Source organism: Castanea sativa, chromosome 3 (genome assembly GCF_040712315.1).
Source record: "Castanea sativa cultivar Marrone di Chiusa Pesio chromosome 3, ASM4071231v1".
Taxonomy (NCBI): Eukaryota; Viridiplantae; Streptophyta; class Magnoliopsida; order Fagales; family Fagaceae; genus Castanea; species Castanea sativa.
The window spans coordinates 37,083,143-37,096,267 of record NC_134015.1 but is presented as its reverse complement, the minus strand read 5'-3'; the positions used below and the strand labels follow the sequence as shown (position 1 = coordinate 37,096,267).

The 13,125-nt window shown below is 34.2% G+C and overlaps 1 protein-coding gene across 1 annotated transcript; it reads left to right on the top strand.

Annotated features, from left to right (window-relative positions):
- The first annotated feature begins 838 nt into the window (after positions 1-838).
- LOC142629880 (pantoate--beta-alanine ligase) lies at positions 839-6,912 on the top strand. The gene is made up of 5 exons (XM_075803932.1): positions 839-1,618; positions 2,238-2,351; positions 2,662-2,793; positions 4,968-5,139; positions 6,644-6,912. The coding sequence occupies exons 1-4, from the start codon at positions 1,004-1,006 to the stop codon at positions 5,082-5,084; spliced, it is 978 nt and encodes a 325-aa protein (XP_075660047.1). The 5' UTR covers positions 839-1,003; the 3' UTR covers positions 5,085-5,139; positions 6,644-6,912.
- Positions 6,913-13,125: the final 6,213 nt, after the last annotated feature.

Here is a 13,125-nt window from a genome sequence, read left to right as displayed (position 1 = left end):
GACACATGTCTTTGTACTCAGCCATATTCCACAAATTATAAGAAGAACATGCAAGTGTACTTTTAGGGTAAGAACCCAAGTAGATATTTGTAGAAAAGAGTAGAAAGTTGATAAGATAGGAAGGAAGAACACCCTTTTTGTACGAGATTGACCTTTTTTCACACATAATACAATTTGAGCAGAGCAAAAACATTCTATTCTTGCTCAAACCGTGACTTTTCATCCATTTCTAGGGTTTTTCACATACATCTTGTGTTCTTTTATATTCTTACTATCATTATCTTCTTTTCCGAGTGTCATGTTAAAGTTAGCATATTTTTAAGAGAAATGATATGTCCACAACATTTTTACAATATTTTTACAACAAATTCTAAGTGGCAGGATGTTAATGGTTGTTATTGTTGGGGCAAAAAAGTAATCTTAGTGTTAGGTTCAAATTTGAACTAATAACAACTAACCACCTATGATTTGTTGTAAAAATATTGTGGACGTAGTACCTCTCTATTTTTAATATTTGTCATGTTGATGCACTGTTAGATAACTTATTTTAATCTATTATATAAGGTCAAATCTAACTTTGCACGTAAACATATAATTGAATGATTAAATTTTTTTTCTACCCTACAAACAATTTGCACTTATAAAGTTATAATCACACTAAAAGTGTCCAGTGATATAATTAGATTTCCTAAATATAAAGCTATGTTAATTATTTTAGTTGAGAATCAGAAATAATGGCTATAAGTTTGCAGCCAAACTTCGTACGACTTTTTGTTCAGTTCTATTAAAAATGATAGACAAAAATAATAATTGGTCAACTCAAAGATGCGACTCCAACCAATCCGCCGCCTACCCATTTTTTCTATTTTTGGCATTACATTACCCTTTCCAATTCACAGAGCCATGTATGTCTTCAGAAACATAGCATAGTAGCATACACGCTTCTTTGGAACTTCACTATCAATTGACAAATCCCACTTTTTCTTAGACTTGTTCTGCTCTAATGGAAAAGACCCACAATTCCCAAATACCAACGGAAAGCAGCCATAAGAATGAGAAAGAGCCAGAGATAATAACAGACAAGAATCAGATGAGAAAATGGTCAAGGGCCATGAGATCCCAAGGCAAGACCATAGGCTTGGTACCCACCATGGGATATCTCCATGAGGGCCACATATCATTGATTAAAGAAGCCCACAAGCACACAAATCTCATAGTGGTCTCAATCTATGTGAACCCAGGTCAGTTCTCTCCAACTGAGGACCTTTCCACATACCCATCTGACTTTGATGGTGATATCCAAAAGCTCATGGCTGTTCCTGGTGGTGTTGATGTTGTTTTCCATCCGTACAATCTGTATGACTATGGGAACTCTGGTGTTGGTGGTGATGGTGAGGTAGAGAAGAAAGGGGCAGTGTCTTGTGTTGAGGAGAGAGGTTTGGGGCATGAAACTTGGGTGAGAGTTGAGAGGTTGGAAAAGGGTATGTGTGGGAAGAGTAGGCCTGTGTTCTTTAGAGGCGTTGCCACCGTTGTCACCAAGCTGTTTAATATAGTGGAGCCTGATGTTGCTCTGTTTGGCAAGAAGGATTATCAACAATGGCGGATTATTCAGCGGATGGTGAGCTCAACTTCTCTTCTATTCTATAAATAAGAGAGGAATATGGTATTTTTATCTTCATTATGAGTGTCCCTAATTCCCTTTTTTTTTTTTGTATGTTTATTTGGAACCTGAAAAATGAAGAAGATTATATAAAGCAACCCATTTAGTCATTATGACACATGCACGCAACTCAAGTGTTATCTTGATCTTGCATAGGCCCTCTGTGAAGAGAGAGAGAGAGAGTCTTCCACTGCTCACATTCATCAACTTTTTATTAAAGTATTCATTGAATCTAAGAAATAGTATTATTCACATTGTATTGTGATTTTATCATTAGGCTTTTCTGTTGTGCAGAACTTCACTTGATATTACGTATGACATTTAAAACAATTTAAATTTTCAACAAACTGGTTCTGTTCTTTGGTTGGCAATGTTAGTGTTAGTTCAGTTTTGAGCCTGACCAAATGCGTTTTGGGTTTGTACTGATTCTAGAGACCTTGATTTGGTCTTGTTTCATCTTCTAACCTAGTTGTTCCACTAATATGTAGAAAGATATTAACAAATTGATGTCATTTGCGATTTCTAGCTGGTCTGACTGTGCTGCTTGTTAATTTTTTTTCTTACTGAATTCTTCCAGGTTCGAGATCTTGATTTTTCCATAGAAGTGATAGGTTCTGATATAGTGCGTGAGAATGATGGCCTCGCAATGAGTTCACGCAATGTGCACCTATCAACTGAAGAGAGGAAAAAGGTTCTCTCAATGTTGGTTATTCCTTTAATATTCTCATGAAGCTTTACTACCAATTTGCATATAGATACATTTCTCTACCATGAAAACAATGTTTTAAATGCTGCGGAGTTTTAGTTATTTTGTGAATAAAAGATCATCAGCATTGGCTGCTTAAACCAGTTTTTTTCCTCCTCCCTTTGCAGATATTTTGACTTTTGATATATACATCTTTTCTAATTTATCTTAATTATTGTTATTTTTTTCTATCCTATACTTCTCTAGCAAATATATTGTTTACATCATTGTACAATTGCTTCTGTAAATTCTGCAGGCATTGTCTATAAACAGGTCATTGTCAAGAGCTAAATTTGCTGCAGAAAAGGGTCAAGTAAACAGTGGAGAGTTAAGAAACATGATTATCCAAGAAATAAATGAAGCTGGTGGAAGAATTGATTATGCTGAGGTGAGGCATGAAAAATCCTCCTTAATTTAAATTTATTTTGGACAAATTAGAACTTTTGAGTGATACATAGTGGCATAGCATTTTCCTTTTCAAATTATTGGATAGGTAATATTCTAGCAGTAGTTAAACCAATGTAAAATGGTCTTATCCACTGCACAAAGGTCGGGACCTGTAATGGTACCTTAGCACCCCCCCCCCCCCCAGCCCGCCCTTTTTCCCCCCCCTGTAGAAGTTGATTCTTGGACTCAAAACCATGACATGTTGCTTTGGGTGAAAGGCACTTGCCATCACAGCAAGGTCTAACCTCTTATTAGATGAAGTCGTATAAAATTTATTTTTTATTTTTCCAGAACTTGATACATTGAGTAGTCATGCGAGGCTTTAAGCGCAAAGCTCAAAGTGCCAAAACCCAAGTGCTTTTCACCTCCAAAGCAAGGCACATTTGAAGAAGTGCGCTTTTTCAATAAAGCTCAAAGCGCACTTTTATTTTATTTTTTTTAAATGAACCAAATATGAATTGTAGCCATCTTATCTTAATACTGTTGAAATGAACCGTTGATTTTGTATATACAAATCAATTTTATGGTATTCTACTATAAACGTAAGCCCACCCCCTCCACCTTTTCACATATTCCGTTGAATTTTCTGCTTGGTACAAAAACTATCATGTCCGGAAACTCCTAATTCATTCTTAGGAGAAAAAAAAAAAGAAAAAAAAAGGCATGATTAATTTATTTTTGATAATTTTTTAGTTACTTTAGGAGTTGATGTTGAACATATAATGAACTCTATGCACTTAGACATATTGATTAATACTCATTTAAGTGAAAATTTGATTAAGAGAATGATATAAAATGTTATATTTCAAGTTATATGATTATTTGATCACTTGATTTTTTTATTGACCATTAAAAATTATTTTCAATTTTTACATTATATTTTTATAATGGTGAATTTCACTTCAATCTAGCACTTGCTTGCACTTGGGCCTAATCTCCAGGAGGCCTTTTGCGCTTAAGTGCACCTAGCGCTTAATTTTCATAACCGTGTGAGAATAAACACTCAAGGTTTTTGGGGGACCCAACTGGTTGCAGGGTCCCGGAGAAGTTGATCTTGTTTATTATTGGGGTCGGCATTTAGCAATCTACTGCATGACAGCATGAGCATCTTTTGACTAGGTGTAAATAGCATGCAGGTCAATTTGATGCAAATATATGAAAAGAAGTACCTCATTTTATCATCCTTTGCCACTAAGTAGCCAGCCCCTATGTGTCGTAATTCATAGGATCCCTGCTTCCATTTTTTACTCAAGATTTGAGTCATCATATGTAGGATCAAACTCACTGTAGTGCCATTCATTATCATCTTCTTATCACTTTAAATTGTTACTTTATTAAGTAGAAATCTTTTGTTGTTGATTATGTTCAAGACCAAATAAAGCCATCAAAGGCTAGTGTTTTCAATTCCTAGGAATTTGGCAAACAGCTGCTGCCTTTCCTTTCTGTTTGTTATAATCTTCCTTGGTGGATGTTCTGACCTACTCATTCTATCCCTCTATAGTTTGTTTCTTTTCTCCTTTGAAGCCTGCATGTGTTTGTTTGTATCTTCTGGGGTATGCACCTGTGCTTTGTCTCTTTGAGTTGGTGGTGGGACTCTTCGTTCTGTTATAGTCTTTTCCCAACACAAGAGTTCCCTGTGCTATTGTATGCTTTTGTTTTCTTTTTATGCAGTCACTTAACACCCTCCCCCCCTAAAAAAAAAGACATCCAAGGCTCGTTTCTCTCTCCAAATTGTCTTACATTTATGAAGTGAATATTTTTCATCTCTATATAGATATATAAATCAATTGTTCTGAGTTTTTTTTTTCTTGGGGGGGGGGGGGGGGGGGGGGGGGTTGTGTTTTTTTTTTTTGGAGCCACTTGCTTGTAGTGATTGTGTTTGCACTAAAAGGAATATATAGTTTACGAACAAGAAACTGGCTGAACTGTTTTACTCAACTATTAAAGGAATGGAGCTTCTTTAATATACTCAAAGATAATTGTAATATTTGGAACCCATCTCTTATCAGAGTGGTGCCTACTAGCATTGTAAATAGAACTCTAGCATTTACTTTGCTGAATCTTAAAAAGTTTAGGTTAGAATGTGTTTTCGTTACATATGTCTCTTGCTATCAGATCGTAGACCAAGAGACGTTGGAGGCAGTGGAAGAAATCAAGAGCCCCGTAGTGTTCTGCATTGCTGCCTGGTTTGGGAAGGTCAGGCTGATGGACAACATGGAAATAAATATTTAAAAGCCGCATGCTCAGTTACACAACATTGTGCAAAACTGCGTTCCTTATCAAATTGGTAAAGATTTGTCTTTCCTTATATTTTAAGCAATGGCAGTTCAGCAATCTTGTTCTGACTTTACTCTTATACAAACTATATACGTGGTCGGTGTTTTTTGTTGTCAAAGAAAATGGAAGAAGAATACATCTATTGAGGATCCATAGCCAATCCCAAAATTTTGGAATTAAGGCTTTGTGGTTGTTGTTGTTGTTGTCCCCCTTTGAGGCATACATGTTATATCTTTCAAATTTAACGTTTTAACATACCAACAAAAAGAAATGATAAAGCTAAAATCCAATTTTGTAAATAGCAAGAGTAGAATTTACTAATATATTCTGTGTTTAAAAATATATGTGAAAATTGCTATTCGAGAGAATATATGGTTGTACTTAGTAGGTAGCTATCAAATGCATGGAAATAACAGTCTTAATTCTCTTGGATCTCAGTCAAGACCACCTGTTTGAAACATTTATGATTTCTCGAACTCTAATTTACATGTAATGCTCCAATTTCAATTCGGAGCAAAATGTACCATGTTATCCATGCTCACCCATTCGTATTACATTATATTTTCCTATTACATTATACATAATAATATTTCAATTGTCTTTGGAGAAATTGGTTTAGGAAAAGAAAAAAGAAAAAGAAAAAGGGGAATGTAGAATATTAAACTTTTCTGGAATTCATAGACTTATCTTTTATTTATTTTAAAGGGAAATTCATATGTTTATTCTGATTTTGTGAAATAAACGCAAAATGTAATTGACCAGATAATAAGTCAACATATGATATGAAAATAAGAATCGTGTAAATGTAAGTTGCTATTGTATAATAAATATTACTTGTCTAATAAGGTGGATAAGTTTCATCCAAAAAGAAATACGGTGGATAAGTAAGAATCATGGTTTTGGTTATGGTTATGGTTATGGTTATGGTTATGCCTATCAATTCGAGGATATCCTACCCTATGCCTCTACTGGGGTTTCCTTTTTACTTACGCATAATTGAGTTTTACTTTTTTTCTTTAATCACCCACTTGATCTTTGGACATGCATTTGGGCTTGAGTGGCAGACAAAGACTAAATCGTCTTTTACTACTAGTTTAGGTGATTGATTGGTGTGGCCTCTGACCTTAGCCCACTCGAGATTTAAGAGGGGGTGGTGTTTTATAGAATGGTTGGAAACAATATACTTTCTTTTATATGAGAGTGAGTCCCACTTCTGTAGGATCCACTTCCTTAATGAAAGGGATGTTATATGTGACTGTTATACAAAATTATAGATCGCATAAGAAAGATGGATCATACTGCAGCAGTATTACTGTTTTAGGAGTTGCTGGCCCCAGTTATTACTCTTGAAGACAATGAGATACTCAAGGCTATCTCTGCTCCTCAAGATGTAAAAGATATTGTCTTTAGTCTTGTGTCTAACAAATATTCTTGTCTTCTTCTTTCTTTTTCTTTTTTTTTTTAATTTAATTTTTTTTTTTACTTCCCTGCCTTGGGTTGCAAATTGCAATTAGCGAGGGGAGGAATACAGCCTTGTTAGCAAAGCCAAATTGGAGGTTTCATACTGAGAAGAAGGCACCTTGGGCCCAAGTTATACGGAGAAAATACTGCTCATCTGCTCCTCAAGATGTAAAAGATGTTGTCTTTAGTCTTGTCTTTTTCTTTTTTTGATTTCAGATGTCTGTCTTCTTCAAATACTATTGGGATGTTGTGTACAAGGAACTCTATGGGACAGTGTCAAGTTCTATTTTGAGAATGCAAAACTGTTAAAATCTTTGAAACACATTTTGCTTGCATTACTTCCTAAGATTAAGGGGGCATCTTTGGTAACAACCTTCACCCAATAAGCCTATGCAATATGGTCTATATCAGATGATCTCAAAGATTATAGTTACAAGACTTAAAACAGATTCTATACAGTAATTCCCCTTGACAAGGTTCTTTTTTTCTGGGGAATTTGATACAAGATAGTACTGTGATGGCACAAGAGGTTATTTACTCAATGAGCAAAAGGAGAGGGGAGAGGGGTGACTAGCTTTGGAGCATCTCCAATAGGCTCTTTAAACCCATTTTTGGGGAGCAAACCCACAAAAACTCAGCTTCAACAACCTCTCCAAACTTTTATTTTTATTTTTATTTTTAGAGTTGATAGAGCATCTCCACAGCTTCTCTATATTTTTGTACTGTTTGAACAGTAAACAGTGACATTTATCTTTTACTTACTTTTTCAAATATATCTTCCAACAGATTCTCTATCTTTTTTCTATTTCATTTAAATATTATTTCTTTATTCATTAAATATTCTTTTTTTAACAAATACACATCTTTCAACATTTTTTTATTCAATAGCTGATTATTATAATAGCTAAAAGACCTTTGAAGTATGAATAGGAAACACTACAGTGTTCTTTACTTGTAAAGAAACACTATAGCAATTCTAAAATTTAAAAAAAAAAATTGAGATGGAGAAGCAGTGGGTTTTTAGGATGTTTTCTCTCTAAAATTAGCTTTAAAGAAACCATTAGAGATGCTATTATAGAAGCTCTCTTGACCAAGTGAGCACTATAGTAACTCCAAAACGTTTTTGTCTCATAAAATAATCTGCAACAGAATAAAAGTAATATTCTCTCTTTCCTCCCTCTCTTTGTTCACTTTCTCTCCCTTCTCAACCGAACTCATTTTTCTCTCTCAAATGTATCTAAACGGCAACTCACAATTAAAGCACAACACAATCTTTTTCTCATAAACTAATTTAACTAGAAAAACAAAACTAAAATTAGAACAATAAAAAGATCAAGAACACAAAAAAAAAAAAAAAATGCCGATTCAACCCAATCCTAGCAACATGCGCTTGGCACTGGTGAGCAGGACGAGCGACGATGATCGTTGAAAGCCAATCTAACTTGGCTGATATCCACTAATCGAGCTACTCTTCTCTCTCTCTCAAGATTTGGTCGATCTCCACCAACCTTCGCAAAGGTCCTTAACTTGAGTGAGGCAGGTCTCCCTCAAAAGTGTGGTGGCAATGCAGGGGAGCAGGGTGGTGATTTCTGTGTGTGTGTGTGTGTGAGAGAGAGAGAGAGAGAGAGAGAGAGAGAAACAAAAAGAAAATGTTGGAGAACAAAAAGGAACAGTATGTATTCTCCAATAAAACGTGTAGACTTTTTTTTAATGATAATTTAATGAATAATAAGAATTATAATCCCTTAAATTATGATTAGATAGGTTTCCCTTTTTCTTCAAATAAAATAGTAAGGGTAATTGATAAGTTAATGAATATTAATAATTAAAAGATAAAACTGTTTCTCAAAAAAAAAAAAAAAAAAAGATAAAACTAGGCAAAGATTAATGAATAAATTCATTTCAAATTACAGAGATTTGATAAATTTTTAAATTACATAGAATTTTTATAAGACTTGTACGAAACTAACATTAATTTGATAAATACTGACAAAGAGATAATGTAAGCATGAAAATTAAAAATAGATTGTTAACAAAAAAAAGATCAAAAATTTTGAAATTGTTACCATTGAAAGATTTTAAAAATATAGTTGTTAGAAATTGAAAAATATAGTTGTTGGGAATGAATAAAGGAAAAATAGAGAAAGATTAAAGAATGAATGAAAAAATGATATTTTAATTGAATTTAAAAAAAAGATAGAATATCTGTTGAAAAGTGTATTTAAAAAAGTAAATAAAAGACAAAAATAACTATTTACTTTCTAAACAATGCAAAAATTTAAAGAAATTATTGGAAATGCTCTTATGGAACTCAAATTTAACATGGAACAAGCCTAAGGCAAGATCAAAGTGGTTCTCTATTTTCAGTAGCTTGCCTGGTGTTTAATAGGCATTAGATAAAGATGATAGAGGAATGAATTTCTAATCATGCCTTTTCAATTCTTATTAGTGGAAAGCTTTTTTTATTTTTTCAGTCCTTCAAGAGGTTTAAGCCGAGGAATCCTCTTTCCCCTATCATTTTTATTATTGTGAGTAACATGTTTGGTAGCAACGTTTAAGCATTGGTATATAAAATAAGATGAAAAATTATAATTTAAAAAATGTTGTGAAAACCACGTTTTTAAAGTATTCATAATGCGAAAAATGTATTTGATACCATATTTCAAATAACATATTTTAAAATGTGAAAAAAAACATGATCATATATTTGGTATGTGTATGTGTTTTTTTTTTTTAAGTGATTATTGTATAGTAAAAGAATACTATTTTATTTATGGAGAGAGAAAAAGGAAAAAAAAAAAGAAGAGTTTGATCTTGCCAATGGACCCCATAATTTTCAACTTATTTACAAAAAGACCATTCAATTACTTCTCTTTTTTTTTCTTTTTTTTTTTTTGAGAAAAACGGCAATGTTACCTGAAAAGTGAAAACTAAAAACTAGTACGGATAAGTTTTCAAAATATATGTTTTAAACACCCTAATTCGAGAATTGTAACTCAAACACTCAAAATTAAACATCACTTTGGGTCTACAGTTTTTAGCATTTAAATACTTAAAACTGTTGTTTGAATATCGCTACCAACAATAGAAAGGAAGGCCAGCTACTAGGCTTCAAAGTGTCAAATGGGAGTCTTAAGGTTAGCCGCCAACAATTTGTTGATGATATGTTCATTTTTTTGGAAGAGCAAAACTAACTGAAGCAAGGAAGATTGAGGATTGCTTACAAAAGTAACGATAGTGGTGACAATTATATGAAGAAATGTAAGCCAGATCTTTGCAAGTAATATTACCCAAGGTTGAAGTTAAGAAAGGCAGGACCAAATGAGTTGTATTTGGGTATTCCGATGAACAATAACATGCTAAAGAGCAAAATCTTAGATGCAGCGGTGGAAAGGGTGAAAAGTTGAATTCAATGATGGAAATATAAGGTTATGTCTCATGCTACTAGGACATAATTAGATCTGTGGCATCGGCTACTCTCCAACAATATTTGAGATCTCTCTTACTTTCCCTATGTTGTTCTCATTGAAGGGATTTTTGGTGTGGGGAAAAGACTGATGAAAGAGAAATAAAAAAGGGGTTATCTAAAATCCTAGAAATCAGCCTGCTTACCAAAGAGGGGTGGGAGGTTTAGGTCCAAGGATAATGAATGATGTAAATAGATCCTTGAAAGCTAAGCCAAGCTAGGGTGTTTTGATTGCATGGGATAGGTCATGGTCTAATATCCTAAGACTGTGTTTGGTTGGGTGTAAAATATTTTCCGGGTGTAAAATAATTTCAGCTGAAAATATTTTCGGGAAAAGAAAATATATTTAGGTGTTTGGTAGCATTTTTAAAAAATACTTTGGAAAATATTTTCAAGTGTTTGGTTGTGATCTTGAAAATATTATAGAAAATACATTTTCTACTTGTTGCCCACATTTTCTCACATTTTCTCAGCTTCCAAACAAATATCATTTCTCAATACAGAACAACAAAACCCAAAAAAAAAAACTCATCAAATTTTCTCAATACAGAACAACAAAACCCAAAAAAAAAAAAAAAAAAAGTCATCATCAAATTTTCTCAATACAGAACAACAAAACCCAAATCTGGTCAGAGAGGAACGAAGAGAGATTTCTCAATACAGAACAACAAAACCCAAAAAAAAAAAATCATCAAATCCGATCAGAGAAGAACGAAGACAGAGAGAGAGAGAGAGAGAGAGAGAGAGAGAGGCGACTGAGTTCGACGTTGAGGCGAGATCGCGCGGCGGAGGCGAAGGCGAGCACAATCAGACCGGGTTCATCAGAGATGGGTTTGAGCGTTGAGCGGCGCGAATTAGATCGGCGATGGCGACGGCGAAGGCGTGATCTCGCCGGCGCGGGTTGGGGCGCAATCTCACCGGCACGAGTTGGGGCGCGATCTCGCTCTCTCTACTCTCTCTTCGTGCTCTCTCTCTCTCTCTCTCTCTCTCTCTCTCTCTCTCTCTCTCTCTGTTTTCTGGAAAATTTCTATTTGAAGGTAAAATAGAGATGGAAATTGTTTTACAAGTGGGAAGGGGGTATTTTACGGTCAATGCATGTGATTTTCAGTTTGACCAAGTTTTCAGTTGTTGCCAAACACATGCAAACGCGTAAAACATTTTCTAAAACTTATTTACTGTCCAACCAAATGCAGCCTAAAAGAAAAATTCTTTAGAAATACCACCTAATGAAGGTGGAGATCCTAAAAAAGTTGTTCTTGGTAATGGAAATCAGTTTTGAGTGGCAGGGATTTGCTAAGGGGAATTAGTAGTATGTACTAAGGTACCCTTGGATCCCTACTATTCAAGGGTTTAAACCAATCTCTCAAGCAACTTCTAACTTATTTGTGATTTGGGTGACTCATTTAGAGCCAGTTTGGATATGCCATTCACAAAGCCTTAACACGTGTTTTAGGCTGTTTAGGAATAATTTAAACTTTTGATAAAAATCTTTTCCTAAAAGTAATGTAGATAAAAATCAAAAGCTAAATATAATTAATTAATTAATTTTTTGCTGAAAATACTATAATAAAAAAGTAGAGTGAAGCCCACATAAGTAAAAAAGAGTTAGTATTTCACTATTTTGAGCAAAAACCATAATTGGACTTGACTTTTTGACCAAAAACATGAGAGTGAAACCCACAAAATTGATGGAGAGACACATATGAGACCCGCAAAACAAAAACCAGATTATAGCATCTTATAATCAAGACTCAAACGCACACTTAATGCAAGATAATCCATGGATATGGAATCAACAAAAGGTTTTTGAGGTTATTGCGGACTAGGATTTTGCTTCACAGCTTAGCAAAAAAGAAGATTTTGCTTCACATATTTTTAGAATGCACTTGCCACAAGGTAATATGAATTTACAGTAGACTTTAATGAGCTTTTCGAGCAAGTCTCAATGCTTGAGCAATCCCTTGGCAAGGTTTCAAGCAAGATAGAGTAAACAGTAAGGACATGTTTGGTAGACTATAATAGGTACTATTATGTCAATTTTTTTTATTATATAGTAATGTCATAGTTATTCCTATGGTTTAATTACTCTTTAGTTTGGTAACATTTTTATTACAAGAAATAGTCATTTCTAATATGAGAAATAATTATTTCTCTTTAAAAGGGTTATAATAGTTATTTTTTAGTAGTGCAATAATTTCTAAAATTAATATATTTTCAAATAAGCAAAATTTCCCTATACACGTAACAATTATAAAAATAAAAATCATAAAAAATAACTCATCTCTCTCTCTCTCTCAAATTTTAAAAATATTATTTTTAAGGAAATATAATTGTATGAGTAAAATATTTCCTAAAATAAATCTCAAATTTTATTCTAATGTTACAACTCACAACCAAACTTATGAATAAGTTTAGTTATTCTATTACAACACATTTTATTCCTAGCAATAAAGATTACAATTCATGTTGTAATCCTCATTTAGGCTGTGTTTGATTCAGCAGTAATTGATCTTTGGAAAATGTTTTACACCATTAATGGTGTTTGGCATCTCAGGAAATTACGATCAAACTGAAGATGCATTCAGTTGATCGTAAAATACCCCCCTTAAAGTGTAAAATGTTTTACACTTTGAAATTACCTTCAAAGCATTTCCACTCCTCACAAAAATCCTTTCCTCACTCACACTCTCATTATTCACGCCATGGCCGAGCCAAAGGAAGGAGAGAAGCACCATCGGTGAAGCCTAGAAACAACCACCAATCCACAGCCCCACCGTCGTGCCTGCAAGCCCCGTCGCCGGTGAAGGTAGTTTGAGCACTTCTCTCTTCCTCCACCGACCCATCCCTCTTCGTCCCCGACCCACCTCCACTAACCCATCCATTTTCCTCCACCTCCACCAACCCATCCCTCTTCCTCCCCCAACCCACCCCTTTTCCACAACCAACCCATCTTGCTCATTTCTTTTCCCTCAAGACCCACATCCTTTAATTGAGATCTTGAGATTTGGGTTTTTATGGGGTTGTTCCCATATATATAGTGTAGTGTTTTTTTAGTTGTTTTCATGATTT

Excerpts from the sequence above, each read along its gene's own strand:
- LOC142629880 (XM_075803932.1), top strand. The coding sequence starts at position 1,004 with ATGGAAAAGACCCACAATTCCCAAATACCAACGGAAAGCAGCCATAAG. Across the intron at positions 1,619-2,237 it reads GGCGGATTATTCAGCGGATG|GTTCGAGATCTTGATTTTTC; the intron begins GTGAGCTCAACT and ends GAATTCTTCCAG. Across the intron at positions 2,352-2,661 it reads CAACTGAAGAGAGGAAAAAG|GCATTGTCTATAAACAGGTC; the intron begins GTTCTCTCAATG and ends TAAATTCTGCAG.